At 37.9% G+C, this 18,687-nt stretch overlaps 1 protein-coding gene across 1 annotated transcript in view; it reads left to right on the top strand.

Moving 5' to 3' along the window:
- Positions 1–18,346, top strand: part of LOC121826500 (vomeronasal type-2 receptor 116-like) — a 182,257-nt gene extending 163,911 nt beyond the window's left edge. The window contains exons 11-12 of the mRNA XM_076560910.1: positions 8,740–8,863; positions 17,383–18,346. Of these exons, the coding sequence (XP_076417025.1) occupies positions 8,740–8,863; positions 17,383–18,296 (1,038 nt within the window). The 3' untranslated portion in view covers positions 18,297–18,346. The remainder of the gene's footprint in view (positions 1–8,739; positions 8,864–17,382) is intronic.
- The last annotated feature ends 341 nt before the right edge of the window (positions 18,347–18,687 follow it).

Here is an 18,687-nt window from a genome sequence, read left to right as displayed (position 1 = left end):
AGTTAAATTGAAATTTAATTTGTGTGTGTTCATTCATGCTGCAGGGAATGAATAAATCAGCGTTCATGACTGTATATATGAGTGTGTGTTTCTGTGAGTATTCACATACATGCACACAATCATGTGTATAAATATATACATATTTTCCTTATATATATATGCATGCTGATGATTAATTTTCCCTCAGTTTAAGATAACTCATACTCAAACATGCCCACAGGTTTTACAAAGAGGAAATAAATTACCAATGTTTATGCAATTTCTCATTATAACTGATGTTTGTGAGCTGCCTGGATCGTATACTGGGAACAGAACTCAGGTTTCTCTGTGAGAGCAGCCTGCACTCTGAATCACTGAGCTGGTTCTCCAGCCCCATGTACCCATATGTAGATATTTATGAAACAGACACTGACTTCCAAATCATGGCAAGAAGCATGTCTAAGGGAAGGACAGAAATATATCCTTGCATATACAATTTCCAAAACTATTAATATTAAAATTGTGTATAGTTGTTTTTTAATATAAATATATTTTTAATTCCTTCTTTCTTCTTTTTATATTATTGAGAAATTTTCTATTCAATTTATTATCAACCACAGATCCCCCTCTCCTCCCTCCTCTCGCCCCACAGCCTTCCCTCCCAACCTACCCTCCCATTCCTGCCTCCTCCAAGGCAAGTTCTCGAATGGGGAGTAAGGAGAGCCTGGCACATTCAGTAGAGACAGGTCCAAAGCCCTCTCCGGACTGCACCAAGGTTGTGTAAGGTGTCCCACCATAAGCACTGGGCTCCAAAAAGCCTGATCATGCACCAGGGATGGATCCTGATCCCACTGCCTGGGGTCCCCTTAAACAGTTCAACCTATTCAACTATCTCTCCTTTGCAGAAGGCCTAGTGTGGTCCATGGGGGCTCCACAGCTATTAGTCCACATTTCCTGAGTTCCCACTCATTTGCTTGGTTGTCTCTGTAGGCTTCTCCATTGTGATCTTGATGCCTCTTGTTCATAGAATCCCTCTTTTCTTTCATCAACTGGACTCCTAGAGCTTGGCCTAGTGCTTGGCTTTGAATCTCTGCACCTGTGTCCATCAGTTACTGGATGAAGCCCCCCCCACAAGTTTGTTCATGGAGAGCTCATCTATTTCTCCTTCATAGGGTGATCCATTCATTCCTCTTTGGGTCATCCTCATTAAATAGCTTCTTTGGAGCTGTGGGTTGTAGTCTGGTTATCCTTTGCTTTACATCTAGTGTGCACTTATGAGCAAGTACATACCAGGTGCCCTTCTAAGTCTGGGTTACCTCACTCAGGGTATTTTTTCTAGTTATATTCATTTGCCTGCAAATTTCATGTTGTCATTGATTTTTACTGCTGAGTAGTATTCCATCGTGTATATGTGCCACCTTTTTTTTATCCATTCTTCAGCTGAGGGGCATCTAGGTTGTTTCCAGGTTCTGGCTATTATGAATAATGCTGCTATGAATATAGTTGAGCATGTGTGCTTGTGGTATGACTGAAATTCCTTGGGTACATGCCCAAGAGTGGTATAGCTGGGTCTTGAGATAGATTGGTTCCCAATTTTCTGACAAACCGCCATACTGATTTCCACAGTAGTTGTACAAGTTTGCATTCCTACCAACAGTGGAGGAGTGTTCCCTTTGCTCCATATCCTCGCCAACATAAGCTATTATCAGTGTTTTTGATCATACCCACTCTGACAGGTGTAAGATGGTATCTCAGAGTTGTTTTAATTAGCATTTCCCTGATGGCTAAGGATGTTGAGCAATTTCTTAAATGTCTTTTAGCCACTTGAGATACTTCTGTTGAGAATTCTTTGTTAACTCTGTAGTCCATTAGTGCATTTTTAATTGGATTGTTTGGTATTTTGATGTCTAGTTTCTTGAATTATTTATATATTTTGGATATCAGACCTCTGTCAGATGTGGGTCTGGTGAAGAACTTTTCACATTCTGTAGGCTGTTGTTTTGTCTTAATGACCTTGTCCTTTGCCCTACAAAAGCATTTCAGTTTCAGGTGGTCCTATTTATTAATTGTTACTCTCAGTTTCTGTGCTACTGGTGTTATATTTAGGAAGTGGTCTCCCATGCCAATGCCTTCAAGACTACTTGTTGTGGGATAATGCCCCTGTATACTGGTTTAATAAAATGCTGATTGGCCAGTAGCCAGGCAGAAAGTATAGGCAGAGTGAGTAGATGAGGAGAATTCTGGGAAGAGGAAAGGCTGAGTCACGAGTTGCCAGACAGACACAGAGGAAGCAAGATGACAAGGCAGAACTGAGAAAAGGTACAAGCCACATGATTAAACATAAATAAGAATTATGGGTTAATTTAAGTGTAAGAGCTAGTCAGTAATAAGCCTGAACTTTTATAAGCAGTTATAATTAATATAAGCCTCTGTGTATTTACTTGGGGGACACAAGTGGGAGAGATTTGTCCCTATAGCTGGCTAGCCAGGACACAGGAAAAATTTCAACTACAACTACTTCGTACTTTTTCTTCTTTCAAGTTCAGTGTAACTGGATTTGTTTTGAGGGCTTTGATCCATTTGGAATTGAGTTTTGTGCATGGTGACAGATATGGATCTATTTGCAGTTTTCTACATGTTGACATCCTGTTATGCCAGCACCATTTGTTGAAGATGCTTTCTTTTTTCCATTGTACAGTTTTGACTTCTTTGTAAAAAATCAGGTGTTCATAGGTGTGTGTGTGTGTTAATGTCAGGGTCTTCAATTTGATTCCGTTGTTCTGCTGTATTTTTTTTTTTACTATAGCTCTATAGTAAAGCTTGAGGTCAGGCATGGTGATGCCTCCAGGGGTTGCTTTATTGTACAGCATTCTTTTTGGTATCCTGGGTTTTTTGTTTTTCCATATGAAGTTGAATATTGTTCTTTCAAGTCTGTGAAGAATTTTGTTGAGATTTTGATGGGTGTTCCATTTTATCTGTAGATTGCTTTTGGTAAAATTGTCATTTTTACTATGTTAATCCTATCTATCCATGAGCATGGGAGATCTTTCCATTTTCTGATGTCTTCTTCAATTTCTTTTTTCAGAAATTTAAAGTTCTTATCATATTTGTCTTTCACTTGCTCAGTTATAGTTACCTCAAGATATTTTATATTATCTGTGGCTATTATAAAGGGTGATGTTATCTTATTTCTTTCTCAGCCCACTTATCATTTGTATATAGGAGGGCTCCTGAATTTTTTGAGTTAATCTTGTATCTTGCCACATTACCGAAGGAGTTTATCAGATGTAGGGTTTCCCTGGTAGAATCTTTGGGGTCACTTATGTATACTATCATATCATCTGCAAGTAGCAAAAGTTTGACTTCTTCTTTCAAATTTATATTACCTTGATCTCCTTTTGTTGTCCCATTACTATAGCTAGAACTTTGAGTACTATCTTGAATAGATATGGAGAGAGTGGACAACTTTGTCTTATTCCTGATTTTAGTGGAATTGTTTTGTGTTTCTCTCCATTTAATTTGATGTTGGCTGTTAACATGCTGTAAATTGCCTTTATTATGTTTAGGTATGTTCCTTGTATTTCTGATCTCTCCAGGACCTTTATCATGAATAGGTGTTAGATTTTGTTGAAGGATTTTTTTAGCACCTAATGGGATGATCATGTTTTTTTTTTTCTTTCAGTTTGTTTATATGATGAATTACATTGACAGATTTTTATATGTTGAACCATCCTTGCATCCATGAAATAAAGCCTACTTGGTCATGGTGGATATTTTTTTTTGATGTGTTCTTGGATTCAGTTTGCCAACATTTTATTGAATATTTTTTCATCAATGTTCATGAGGGAGTTTGGTCTGTAATTCTCTTTCTTTGATGCATCTTTGTGTGGTTTGGGTATCAGGCTAACTGTAGCCTCATAAAAGGAGTTTGGTAATGTTCCTTCTGGTTCTATTGTTTGGAACAATTTGAAGAGTATTGGTATTAGCTCTTCTTTGAAAATCTGGTAGAATTATCTGCTGAAACCATTGGGTCCTGTTTTTTTTTTAGACAGGATTTCTCTGTGTAGCTTTGGAGCCTGTCCTGGAACTTGCTCTCTAGTGCAGGCTGGCCTATAACTCACAGATATCTGCCTGCCTCTGCCTTCCAACTGCTGGTATTAAAGGCATGTTCCACCACATCTGGCCAGATTGGGAGACTTTTAATGGCTGTTTCTATATCCTTAGGGGTTACAGATGTATTTAAATTGTTGTCTGATCTCGATTTAACTTTGGTAAGTCATACCTATCCAGAAAATTATCCATTTCGTTTAGATTTTCCAATTTTGTGGAGTACAGGTTTTTGAAGTATGTCATCATGATTCTCTGGATTTCCTCATTATCTGTTGCTATGTCTCCCTTTTCCTTTTTGATTTTGTAAATTTGGATGCTCTGTTTTTCCCTTTTGGTTAGTCTGGGTAAGAGCTTATCTATCTTGTTGATTTTCTCAAAGAACCAACTCTTTGTTTTCATTGATTTCTTGTATTGTTTTCTTTGTTTCTATTTTATTGATTTCAGCCCTCAATTTGATTATGTCCTGGCATCTATTCCTCCTTGGTGAGTTTGCTTCTTTTTGCTCTAGAGCTTTCAGGTGTGCTGTTAAGTCACTAGTATGACATTTCTCCATCTTCTTTATGTGGGCATTTAGTGCAATGAATTTTCCTCTTAGCACTGCTTTCATGGTGTCCCAGAAGTTTGGGTATGTTGATCATTCATTTTCTTTGAATTCTAGGAAGTCTTTAATGTCTTTCTTTATTTCTTCCTTGACCCAGTGGTGATTCAGTTGGGCATTATTCAGTTTCCATAAAATTTTAGACTTTATGTAATTTTTGTTGTTGTTAAAATCTAACTTTAATCCAATGTGGTCTGATAAAATACAGGAGGTTATTCCAATTTTTTTTGTATCTGTTGAGATTTGCTTTGTGACCAAGCATGTTGCTAGTTTTAGAGAAGGTTCCATGGGGTGCTGAGAAGGAGGTATATTCTTTGTTGTTAGGGTGGAATGTTCTATAGAGATCTATTAAGTCCATTTGAGTTATAATATCTCTTAGTTCCCTTATTTTTCTGTTATGTTTCTGTCTGGCAGACCTGTCCATTGGTGAAAGTGGGGTGTTGCCATCTCCCAATACTAGCATGTGGGGTTTGATGTGTGATTTAAACTTTAGTAATGTTTCTTTTACATATGTGGATGCTCTTGTGTTTGGGGTTATAAATATTCAGAATTGAGATTTCATCTTGGGGGATTTTTCCTGTGATGAATATGTTATGTCTTTTCTGATCTCTTTTGATTGATTTTAGTTTGAAGTCTATTTTATTAGATACTAGGATAGCTACACCTAAAATCCATTTGATTGGAAAATCATTTCCCAGCCTTTTATTCTGAGGTAGTGTCTGTTTTTGAAGTTGATGTGTGTTTCTTAAATGCAGCAGAAGGATAGTTCCTGATTTTGTATCCATTCTGTTAGCCTGTGTGTTTTTATAGGTAAATTAAATCCATTGATATTGATGGATATTAATGACCAGTGATTGTTAATTCTTGTTATCTTTTGGTGGAAGTGTGTGTGTGTGTGTGTGTGTGTTTCTCTTCTTTGGTATTTATTGCTGTGGGGTTATCTATTGCCTGTGTTTTTGTGGGTGTATCTGACTTCCTTTTTAAAATTTAGTTTTACTTTTTAAAAATTTATTTATTTTTTCCATTATCAGCTTGATACAGTATAAATTCTTATCTTAATAGTGAAATGTTTCATTGAGACTTGCTCAGTAACTGAGTAAAACCAAAACTTAGTATAAGCCACAGTCATTCTAGGGTGCCCCCTACTATATAGCCTGCATGGTTCTGTGCGTTGTAGTCTGAGTGTTCTTTGCTTTATATCTAGAATCCACTTATGAATGAGTACATACCATGTTTGTCCTTTTGGGTTTGGGTTACCTCACTCAGGATGATTATTTCTAGTTCCATCCATTTTCCTGCAAATTTCATGCTGTCATTTTTTTCTCTGCTGAGTAGTATTCTATTGTGTATATGTACTACATTTTCTTAATCCATTCTTCAGTTGACAGGCATGTAGGTTGTTTCAAGGTTCTGGCTATTACAAATAGTGAACATAGTTACAAATATGAACATAGTTGAGCATGTATGTTTGTGGTATGATTGGGCATTCCTTGGGCATATACCCAACAGTGATTTGGCTGGGTCTTGAGGTAGATCGATTGCCAAGTTTCTGAGAAACCGCCATATAGATTTCCACTGTGGCTGTACAAGTTTCCATCCCACCAACAGTGGAGGAGTGTTCCCTTTGCTCTGAATCCTCTCCAACATTGACTGTCATTAGTGTTTTTGATCATAGCCATTCTGACAGGTGTAAGGTAATATCTCAGAGTCATTTTGATTTGCATTTCTCTGATGATTAAGGATGTTGAGCATTTCTTTAAATGTCTTTCATTTGTAGTTCTTGTTTTGTGAATTCTCTGTTTAGCTCTTTAGCCCATTTTTAATTTGATTGTTCAGTATTTTGATGTCTAGTTTTTTTTGAGTTCTTTATATACCATGGAATTCAGTCCTCTGTCAGTTGTGGGGTTGGCTTCAGTGCAGAATTCTACCAGATTGTCAAAGAAGAACTAATTTCAATATTCTTCAAATTGTTCCACACAATAGAAACTGACTTCCTTAGGTTGGAATTTTCCTACAAGTGCTTTCTGTAGAGCGGGATTTGTGGATAGGTAATGTTTAAATCTGGTTTTGTATTGAAATGCCTTGTTTACTCCATCTATGGTAATTGAAAGTTTGCTGGGTATAGTAGTCTAGGCTGGCATCTATGGTCTCTTTGTGTCTGCATAACAGCTGCCCAATACCTTCTGTTTTTCAAAGTCTCCATTGAGTAGTCCAGTGTTATTCTGATGTGTCTGTCTTTATAAGTCACTTGGCCTTTTCCCTTTGCTGCTCTTAATATTCTTTCTTTGTCCTGTATGTTTAGTGGTTTAATTATTATGTGTTGAGGGGACATTTTGGGAGGTCTAGTCTATTTGGTGTTCTCTAGGCTTCTTGTATCTTCATAGGTATTTCCTTCTTTATGAAGGGAAAATTTTTTTTCATGTTTATGTTGAATATATTTTCTGTTCCTTTGAGTTGGTATTCTTCTCCTTCTTCTGTCCCTATTATTCTTAGGTTTGGTCTTTTCATGGTGTCCCAGATTTCCTGGACATTTTGTGTTATGTCTTTGTTGGCTTTAATGTTTGCTTTGACTGAGGAATCTATTTCCTCTATTGTATATTCAGCGCCAGAGATTATCTCTTCCTTCTCTTTCATTCTGTTGCTTATGCTTGCCTCTTTGTTTCCTGTTTATTTACTCAGATTTTCTATTTCCAGGCTTCCCTCAGTTTGTATCTTCTTTATTGCCTCTATTTCAGTTTTCAAATCTTGAACTGTTTCCTTCACCTGTTTAAATTGCTTTTTTAGGGGTTTTCTTTAAGGGATTTATTGATTTCTTCCAATCTTTTGTTTATCTTTCCTCAATTTCTTTAAGGTAATTTTTCATTTCCTCTTTAAAGACCTCTGTCATCTTCTTAAAATAATTTTAGAGGCCAATTTATTCTGCTTCTTCTGCATTGGGATGTTCAGGTGTTACTGATGTAGAACCACTAGGTTCTGGTGTTACCATATTGGTCTTTATACTGTTGACTGTATTTTTACACTGGTGTATACTCATCTCTTTGTCTACTTGGTGAAAGTGGTGTCTGTGTCTGAGGGAGCCTCTCAGTTCAATTCATAAACTGTTCTAAAATCAAAGCTCTTGGTCTAGTTGGTGCTGATGGACTCTGTGTCTCAGGGAGCAGCTGTGGTTTCAAAGTATGAGTGGGTTTCGGAGGTGGGGTGGGGCTTTTACTTACAGGTTCCAGTGGGGGATGGTGGTAGTCTGTCTGACCTGCCTGCAAGAGACCTGCCTGCTGGCCTCAAACTGGGACTGCAATGGGTGGTGAGGGGGCACAGGGATGAGCCCTTGGGCCCAAAGCCTGGAGGCTGGGGTGATCAGCTATGAAAGTAGACTCACCTCTTAGTCTAATCTGCACTGGTAGACTCTCAGAAGTATAGTTATTAAGTGATTAACTACGAAGGCAATTGATGAAAATTCTAAGTAATGATGCCACTAATGTTTGGAACAAAAAACTTAGCACTATTCTGAATAGGGGGAGTCAAGGATAAAAGTCACAGTAATGGATCATAATTCAGCATCTATGGACTATCAACATATGATGGTGTCAGGAAAAGCTGTGGCCATCCACAAATGGCCATACCTTCTTTCATGGGAAATGTGAATCAGACTGAATGGTTGTGACTACAAGCTGGGAAGGTAAAGGTAGAAATGGATAGAGAAATGTGTCTGGGTTTATGTCTGACAACTCAGCTGTCCCATAATTCATACAAGGAAGGATTTCTGGCTTTCTGCCTCACAGGAGAGAATATATAGATGTCGTACACATTTCACAAAAGCCAGCAGAAGTTAGTCACAGTTGGGACACCATAATGAAATTTTGAACTTTCAGCATCGGGAAGTGTGATGACTTCAACTCTACATTCTACACTACTGTATGGAGACATCACAGTGCCTCATAAATATGTACAATTTTCAGAGTCTGCTTGCAGTTTAGGTAGTTTACCTTAAAAATATTTTAAGGCTGTGACTGATGCACAAAATATGATGATTTTTTTTTCTGTTTTGTCCTCAGACTCCTCAATCTGTATGTACACAGAGCTGTGGTCCAGGTTTCTGGAAAATTTTAGAAGATGAAAGACCGATCTGCTGTTTTTCTTGTATGCTTTGTCCAGAGAGTTACATTTCCAACCAGACAGGTAGAGAATTAATACTTTCCTCAATCTGTTTGTGAATGTAGAAGGAGAAAACTAAAACATGACTGTGGTGTTGTGATTCAGCACCGTTCTCCATATCTTTTCCACTCATCCCCATATTCATTAGTAATCACTGCTGATGCCACACAATGTGTGAACATTTGAGTGGCAGTCTTCATGTTATTGTGTCATCTGCATCCCTACTTCCCCAAACTGCCTTTCATCACTTGATAGTTTCATTTTAGCTCTTTGCAGTGATTCATGCTATGTACTGCCAGACAATATGAGGTGTGCAAGTGTCCAGGATGCATGTGTATTCCTTGAATAATTAATCCAGTGATTCTTTCCTGAAAATAAGTCCTGGAAAAGTGCATGTATGGCTGTTTCCTAATTGTACCATATAAAGAATTAAGTTTTACAACAATTAGAATTGTCATTTGGAATATTAAACATAGTATGCAAAACAAGTCTTTGTAAAGGAAGGTACAGCTGTTGACCTTTGTCTAGGATGATGGTCAGCCCTGAGATCATATATACAGCTAGTATTATATAGATATAACAGATGGTATTTAGGAATACATGCATTCATGCACACACACAAATCAACAATTAATGAAAAAGAGGAATAAATTTAACAGAAAATAAGACTATGTTGAGTCCAGGAGAGGGATTAGAGGGAAAATGAGAAGAGAGGTAATGAGGTAATTATATTACAATTTAAATAAGGAAGAATAACATAAAGAAAAATTGGTGAAAGTAGAATATGAAATTCTAATAATGATGACAATCTACTACTTAACTACTGGCTTCAATAAAACCAACACTAAGCAACTGTATAACAAATGGAATATGTTATCACAACAAAATAAAAGTCGGGGAGATTAATTAAATAGAATTTAGTTTTCTGAAAGCTAATGTTACCATAGGTGAAATTATTGGCAGAGTTCTCTGTGATTGTCATCATCATAAGGGCAGGATAACTGGAAATATCTAATTCCTTACTGGATGTCTTCAGATAAAGAAAAGGTCATTAAAATAACTCTTTCTGATTATTTTGATGTGTGTCTGTGTGTGTGTGTGTGTGTGTGTGTGTGTGTGTGTGTGTGTGCATGTGTGCATGCATGTATGTGCCATAGCTGACATATGGAGAACACAGGACATCTTTGTGGAGCTGGGGCATCTTCCTTGACTTTGACATGTTTAGAGTTCAAACTCAGGTTGTCCGGTTTGCATGGTAAGCCCTTTTCTCTACAGAGTTATATATTATACTAACACCTACCCTGATTCTTAGAGCAATTGCTATATCAAGCATTTGTCTTTTGTTTCCTTTTCCTTTGATTTTGAAATTATAATGACATTGTGTTATTTTTCTTTCATTTTCCTTGATGTGAAATGTGTCATATACATCTTATTACTCTCTTTCACTTTACAGCCTTTTTTAATTGATTGGATTACAATTATATATGTATACATATGATTTACTAATATAACTGGATTGTTCTGTATGACATTACTTGAATATATGTTTTTAGGGCTGACCATTTTGTTTTGAGTGACAAACTCTGCTCTTCCCTGGGGAAGACCATTTCTCCCCCTCTCAACATTTTGTATTTGCATCCTGTTCTTTGGGTAGGGTTGGGGCATTGTGATCATTCTCCTGAATACTTTGTCATGTCTGCCCCTTTTGTCTCTGGTCAGTTCCACATATCTAGGTGATCATGTTGGTAGGACTTATGTATGGGTTTAGCTTATGATGTTACTAGGAGACACAATCTCACAGACAAACCCCTGAACTTTCGTTTATTATGATCTTTCCACACCCTAATCTGAAATGTTCTGTGAGCCTTAGGTTTGGGAATGGTATTGGAGATTTATCCACTGGAGGTGCCCTCCACAACTCTGCATTTGATTGATCGGTCCGTAATGGTCTCATGTGTTGTAAAGAGAAGTTTTCTTGCTGGGGAGTACAGACTACAATTATCTGTGGGAATCAGGGCAAACATTTACAGATTGCTGTTACAGATCATGCTGGTCTAGTAAATTAGTAATAATCATGACTTCACTATCACAGAGTACTTAGGTTTCAGGCATAGGAATGGTTTCTTTATTGTTGAGTGGGTCCTAGTTAAAGAACTGTTGAATACTGTCAAGGTATGCATGCCACTACCACACCCTTAGGGTTTTGTGCTATGCTGGTCATTTGATATGACTCTTAGTGGACATAACAGGCTTGGACTGTTGGTTGTCTCAATCATTTGGAAGCTTGCATGATGTCTTCTGGTACTGTGAAAGCCAGTCCTCAGAGAAAGGGCATTCATATAAGTTCCACCTCAAGGGTCTCTGTGCTCTGTTTCTGAAGTACATGGTGTTGTCAGCAGTAGGGACTCACTTTTCAACTCTGCAGGATGAACAAGGGCAGCAGTGATAGGCGGTATGTTTTGGGAACCTCTTCACTAACCCTTGACAACAACTCCAAAGTAAGTTTCTCATGTCTGGTGTTGGGTTTGTGTTTATAGCCTTGTTCTTGGAGAGACTAGCATCAGCCCAGAGGAGAAAGGTTTATTAAAGCTATATGTATTAGTATAAAGAGAATTAATGGTATTGTAGGGTTTTTCTAGTTATAGTAATATTATGAGTCTCTGTGGTTTTCAGACATCCTTACTGATATTTTACCACCTCCCTCCTTGTTCTGTATTTACTTCCCTTCCTTTTCCCTAAAGTTCCCTCATCCCTTTTTTTCCTTTTGGATCACATCACTCATTCTGGACATCCTTATTGTTATTTCAGTCTCTTCCCTCCCTCACCTGTATTTATCTCTCTCTTACCTCCACTATTAGGGTCTCCCTCTTTTGCATGTCCCCCTTCTGGTCATCTCTTCTCTGCTATTCCATTCTGTTATTCCCCAGCTCCTGCAGTGGTCCTGCTCAGTTTCCTGTCTTCTGCAGTTTCTCCAGGACATGTACTCACATCTGAAGATTTGGAGATAGGAGCCTCAGATGAGAAAGAACATGTGACATTTGTCTTGGTGGGTCAGGGTTGTTTGACTCAATATAATCTTTTCTAGTTCCACCCATATATCCACAGTGTTTATGATTTCATTTTTCTTTATACTCAAATGGTTTCCATGGATTATGTGTATCACAGTTTTATTATCCACTAGTCAGTTCTAGATTATTTAGAAGTTTTTCTATTTCCTAACTACTTTAAACAAAGCCACATTGCACATGAAGAGCAGATACCTATGGAGCAGGATGTGGAGTCCTAGGGACGTAAGACAAGGAGTGGTATTGCTGGGTCATATGGCAGAATTACTTTCTCCATGCTGATTTCCACAGTGGCTGCCCCAGCTACAATCCCACCATAAATGAATGAGGATTTCCTTTTCCTCTGTGTCACTCAAGCATTTGTCAGTTGTTTTGTGGACCTTTATATTCTTCCTGTGGTAACATGAAATCTAAAGTTGTTTTGATTTATGTTTCCATAATTTCTAAGGATGGCAGACTTTATTGAATTATTAATTAGCCATTTTATTTCCAACTGAAAATCTCTTTTCAGATGCCAGGATCATTTCTTATAGAATAGGTCATTTGTTTTATAAGACTTTTTTTTCACTTCTTTGTATATTCTGGATATCAATCCACTGTCAGATATATACCCGACAAAGGTTCTCTCCCATTCTGCAGGCTTTATCCCCACTCAGTTGACTGTTTCTTTGGATATAAAGAGGCATTTTATTTCATGAAGTCCTACTTTTCAGTTGTTAGCATTAATTCTTAGTCAAATGGAGTCCTATTCAGAAAGTCTTTTCCTGAACCTGGATCACGGAGACTTTTGCCTATATTTTCTTCTAACACTTTCAGTGTTCCTGTTTTCAGGTACAGGTCTTTGATCCTTTGGAGTTACAATTTGCAACGGTGCTAGATATGGGCGTAATTGCATTTTTCTACTTGTGGAACTCCAGTTTTTCAAAGAACATGTCTTCATGATGCTTTCAATTCTCAATCTTGTTTTTAGTGTCTTTATTGAATATTAAATGACTAATCTAACAGGTGCTCAAATTTGGGATTTGGATTTATGTATTGATCTACAGGTATATTTTTCTGCCAGTGCCATATTATTTTGTGGTTGTTTTTGGCACAGCCATATCTCAATGTAATGGCAAAAGTCATAAATCCAGCACAGCTGCTTGACAAAGATCCAGCAGATCTGAGCCACATGATGACTGCCATGTTACCTTTGGTTTTCATCTCCACCTGTTACATACTTGGGGTACTTTTAATATTTGTACAATTTGGGGATGTTGGACTGATGGAAAATTCCATATGAATCAATTATGCCTACTCCAAGGAATGCTGCTTCTAAGCTTACCCAGGAAAGTCCTGAACATACTACCCCCCCTGACTTTGAGGGAGATATCCTTATCTACTTGAAGGTCTTTCTTATGCTTTGGAGGTTGTGACACATAAAGAAGAAGCCAGGGGTCTCTTCATGAGGCTATGAGACATTCTTGAAACATCTGTCCCTGTACTTACACTGGAGCAAGATATTCAAAACAAAGTAAATTCAAAAAGGTCAACAAGATCTGGTGGGCTAGAGGAGTTGGCCACAGTTCAGATTATAAGTCTCTTCCCACTGTACACTCAGACATTTATGTGGCATACAACTCTGTAGCAGGAGTCTTAAAAATTCTTATTGATAAAATCAAACCTGAGGCCAGTTATTGGAGTGAATACTGGAAGATCAGAGAAACAGAACAAGCCACAGCTTCCTCACCTTGACAGTCCCTCAGCTGATCTTGTTTCCTCAGACTGGAAGCTTCTCAGTCTTCATCCAGAATGGGTCTCTGCTGAACTGCTGCTAGAAGCCTGAAAGCTTAACCAGCCAAATGCTTCTAGTTTCTGGTCTTCAAGCCTTATATATCATTCTGTTTTATCCATCACTCCCTGGGATTAAAGGCTCACTTCTTGGGATTAAAGGCATGTGTCACCATGCCTGGCTGTTTCCAATGTGGTCTTAAACAGATGGATTTCTGCCTCTGGAATGCTAGGATTAAAGGTGTGTGCTACCACTGCCTATCCTAACTATCTAGTGGCTTTTCTGTTCTCTGACCCCAGATAAGTTTATTCGTTACACAATATTTTGGAGAACACAATACCACCACACAAGTCTGCCCTACATAGAGACATATGTATGTGGTACCTATCTAGAAAACTATCCATTTCAGTGGACTACTGATTTGTGAAGTACTGATTTATGACCTAATGATTCTTTGGATTTCCTCAGTGTCTGTTATGTCCTGCTTTTGGTTTCTGATTTTGTAAATTTCAATATTTTCTCATTGGTTTTTAATTAGTTTTAGTAAGGGTTTGAGTATCATGCTGATTTTCTCAAAGAACCAAACCTTTGTTTCATTGATTTCTCTGTATTCTCTTTGTTTCTATTTATTGACTTCATCATTCACTTTTATTTCTTGCCACCTACTCCTCTTGGGTAGGCCTTCTTCTCTTTGTTCTACATCTTTCAAGTGTGTTGTTAAGTTTCTGGTATGAAAATTCTTTAGTTTCTTTATAAAGGCACTTGGTGCTATGAATTTTTCTTTTAGCACCGCTTTCCTTGTGTACCATCAGTTTGCCTATGTTGTGTGTTCATTTTCATTGAACTCTAGGAAGGCTTTAATTTCTTTATTTCTTCCTTGACCCAGTGGTCATTCTTTAGAGAATTGTTAAGTTTTCCTAAGTTTGTAGGCTTTATCTCGCTTAATCCATGGTGATCTGATAGGATACAGAGCGTTATTTCAATATTTTTTATAGCTACAGAGATTTGCTTTATGACCAAGTATATGGTCAATTTTGGAGAAGGTTCTATGAGGTGCTGAGAAGACATATTCTTTTGTGTTTGGGTGAAATGTTTTGTAGATACCTGATAGGTCCATTTGAGTCATAATGTTTGTTAATTCCATTATTTCTTTTTTTAGTTTCTATCTGGATAGCCTGTCCAATGGCAAGAGTGTGGTGTTGAAGTTTCCCACTATTAATGTGTGGGGCTCGATGTGTGATGTAAGCTTTAGAAATGTGTCTTTCACAAATGCCACAAATGTGCATTTGAGGAATAGATATTCAAAATTGAGATATCATCCTGCTGGATTTTTCCAATTATGAACTTCCTTCTTCATCTCTTTTGATTAACTTTGGTTTGAGCCTATGCTGTTACATATTAAGAGAGTTACATCAGCTTGCTTCTTAGGTCCATTTGATTGGAAAATCTGTTTTCAATCATTTACTCTGAGGTAATATCTACCTTTAATGTTGAGATATGTTTCTTGTATACAACATAAGGATGAATCCTATTTTGTATCCATTCTGGTGGATGGATACAAAACACAGCCAGTGTGTTTTTATGGGGGAATGTAGTCCCTTGATGTTGAGAGATATTAATGACCAGTGATTGTAATTGTTACTATTATGTTTTTGGTGCTGGTGATAGTAGTGTGTGTGTGTGTGTGTGTGTGTGTGTGTGTGTGTGTGTGTGTGTGTTTTCCTTCTTTGTATTTGCTGATGAAAGATAATCTATTGCTAGTGTATGTGTGGTGTTATTTAACTTTGGTTAGAGTTTTCCTTTGAGTACCTTCTATAGGACTGGATTTGTGGGTAGGTATTGTTTAAATTTGACTTTTGGTTTTTCTATCTATGGTGATTGAAGGTTTCACTGGGTGTATTAGTCTGGGCTGTCATCTGTTGCCTCTTAAAGTCTGTGGTTTGGAATCTTTGTTGAGAAGTTGTGTGTGATTTTTATAGGCCAGCCTTTATATTTTACTTAGCCTTTTTTCCCTTTCAGCTTTTAGTAGTCTTTCTTTTCTGTACATGTAGTGTTTTGAGTATTATGTGACATGGGGACTTTCTTTTCTTATCTAATCTATTTGTTGTTGTTGTTTTGGTAAGCTTCTTGTTCTTTTGTACGCATGTCCTTCTTTAGGTAATGGAAAATTTCATCTATGATTTTGTTAAATGTATTTTCTAGGTTTTTATGCTGAGATTCTTCTCCTTTTTCTTTTATGGTTATTGCTAAATTTGGTCATTTCATGGTGTCCCAGATTTTCTTGATGTTTTGTGTTAGGAGTTTTTTAGATTGAGTATTTTCATTGCCCAATGAAACTATTTCTATTGCATTCAACACCTTGCATATCTTTCATTATGTTGGTGCTGCTCGTATCTGTAGTTCATGTTTGCTCACCCAGATTGTCCTTTTCTTGAAATCCATCAGTTTGTGTTTTTGTTATTGCTTCTATTTCAATTTTCATACCATAAATACTTTTCTCTACCTGCTTACACTATTCTTGGCTATGTTGATGTTATTTAAGAGATTTGTTCATTTCATCTTATTCTTTGATTAGCTTTGCATCAATTTATTTAAAGGAGTATTTCATTTCTCCTTAAGGAGTTCTATCATATTCAATAAAGTTGTTTCCATGTCATTTTCTTTTGCTTTGGCAATGTTGTAATACTAAGGTCTTGATGTCAAAGGATGGATGGGCTCTTGTGGGGTCATATTTCTCTAGCTGTTGTTTATTGTATTTATATACTGGCATTTATGCATCTGGGTTTAAAATGATTAGTTCTAGTCCTTGAATTCTGAGTTACTCCTCATTGGTTTGGTGTTTTCTTTCTCAGGTTTCTGTTTCCTCTTTAGTTTTCTAGCCTAGTTGGGAATCCCTGTTCAAGTTGGAAATTTTCCTTCTGGCTGTTAGCTTGGCCTTTGGTGTAGCAGGGGATCATGGTTCTTCTGACTGGTTTGGCATGCATCTGTGATGGGGAATCTCTTTCTGTATGCTGTGAATGTGTTGCTCTGATTGGTTGATAAATAAAATTCTGATTGGCCAGTAGCCAGGCAGGATGTATAGGCAGGATAAATTAACAAGAAGAATTCTGGGAAGAGGAAGGCTAAGTCAGCAGAGGCCAGCCTGCAGTCCAGAGAGCAGCATGTAACAGCACACAGGTGAAGCCACAGAACACATGGTAACATATCGATTAACAAAAATGGGCTGAGTTTAAGTGTAAGAGCTAGTCAGTGGTAGGCCTGAGTTAATGGCCATATAGTTATTAAGCCTCTGTGTGTTTACTTGAAGGATGTGATTAAGAGAGATTTGTCCCTACTGCCAGCAGGTGGGGACACAAAAAAACTTTCTGACTACACACATGAGCACCTGAAGACTGATCAAGCTGGTGTGACTTAAGTTTAGAGTTCTTTAAAGGATTACTTGGCAGTTTTACTTCAATTGAACAAGTAGATTACACTTTTATTTTCATTGCCCTAGAAAAACAAGAATTAACTTGTCAGCCCATGGCATATCATGAGGTATTCATGGCAGACATTAGGAAGGGGATGTCTAAAGAGTTAATGTCCTTCTTGACATGATAGTAAGGCAGAATGAACAAGGCTACACACAACCTCAGTGTTCTTCATGGCTGAAGTACAAAATGTAAATAATTATAGAAGCATAAATGTTGATTCATTTCCTCCCATAGATCAGCAAGAATGTATCCCTTGCCCACTTCAAGAGTATCCAAACTCTGAAAGAAACAACTGCCTTCCCAAGTCAGTGACATTCCTGTCCTTTGAAGATTCTCTGGGCAAGGCTCTGGCCTGCACAGCTCTGTGCTTCTCTGTCAGCACAGCTGTAGTTTTGGGGATCTTTCTCAAACACCAAGACTCACCCATTGTTAAGGCCAATAACCGGACGCTCAGCTTCATCCTGCTCATCTCACTCCTCCTCTGTTTTCTATGTTCCGTTCTCTTCATTGGCCACCCAAGCACAGCCTCCTGCATATTGCAGCAAATTGCATTTGTACTTGTGTTCACTCTGGCTCTGTCCACTGTTTTGGCCAAAACTATAACTGTAATTCTGGCTTTTAGAGCCCTAAAACCAGGAAGGACAATGAGAAGGCTGCTTGTCTCAGGCATCCATAACTCTGTCATCCCCATCTGTGTCCTGATCCAGCTTATTCTTCTTGGAGTCTGGCTGGGAACCTCACCTCCCTATATTGAGGCAGATTCACACTCTCAACAGAGTCACATCATCATTTTGTGCAACAAGGGCTCACTTACTGCTTTCTACTGTGTGCTGGGATACTTGGGGATCCTGGCCCTAGGGAGCTTCACTCTGGCTTTCCTGGCCAGGAACCTGCCTGACACATTCAATGAAGCCAAGTTCCTGACATTCAGCATGCTGGTATTCTTCAGTGTCTGGGTCACCTTCCTCCCTGTCTACCACAGCACCAAGGACAAGGCCATGGTGGCTGTGGAGGTCTTCTCCATCTTGGCCTCCAGTGCAGGGCTGTTAGGATGCATCTTTTTCCCAAAGTGCTACATTATTCTTGTTAAACCTGATGAAAACTCTTTGAAATATTTTAAGAACAAAACACAATCTAGAAAAAATTGACTGGTTAATGAATTGAGTCTTTTTCATAAAATCCTTTAGTTTAGTATAGTAAAAATTGAACTTACTTAACTTTTCAGTAAGATTTTCTTAAATATATATTTAAATAAAGTAGAAGAGCCCCTCACTGTGTCTCACATACAGACAATCTATTTCCAAATAGAAGCTACTGCTGAAAATTCACTTTATTTAGCTATTCTTGTTATCTATGAATTTATGGGCAACAGACATATTCAAAATTCAATTACAGCCAAGAGAACAGCCCCCTGCAACACCAGTGAAACCCAGAGCCACAAGTCCACCTTGAACCATTTGGGAACATGTAAGGCCCCATCTCTGGACTCGGCAGACCAGGTCCCTAGTTCCTAGGCCCTGGAGGGAACACACTGTGCCT

This window comes from Peromyscus maniculatus, chromosome 23 (genome assembly GCF_049852395.1).
Source record: "Peromyscus maniculatus bairdii isolate BWxNUB_F1_BW_parent chromosome 23, HU_Pman_BW_mat_3.1, whole genome shotgun sequence".
NCBI classification, from domain to species: Eukaryota; Metazoa; Chordata; class Mammalia; order Rodentia; family Cricetidae; genus Peromyscus; species Peromyscus maniculatus.
This window is presented reverse-complemented; position numbering and strand designations above follow the sequence as displayed.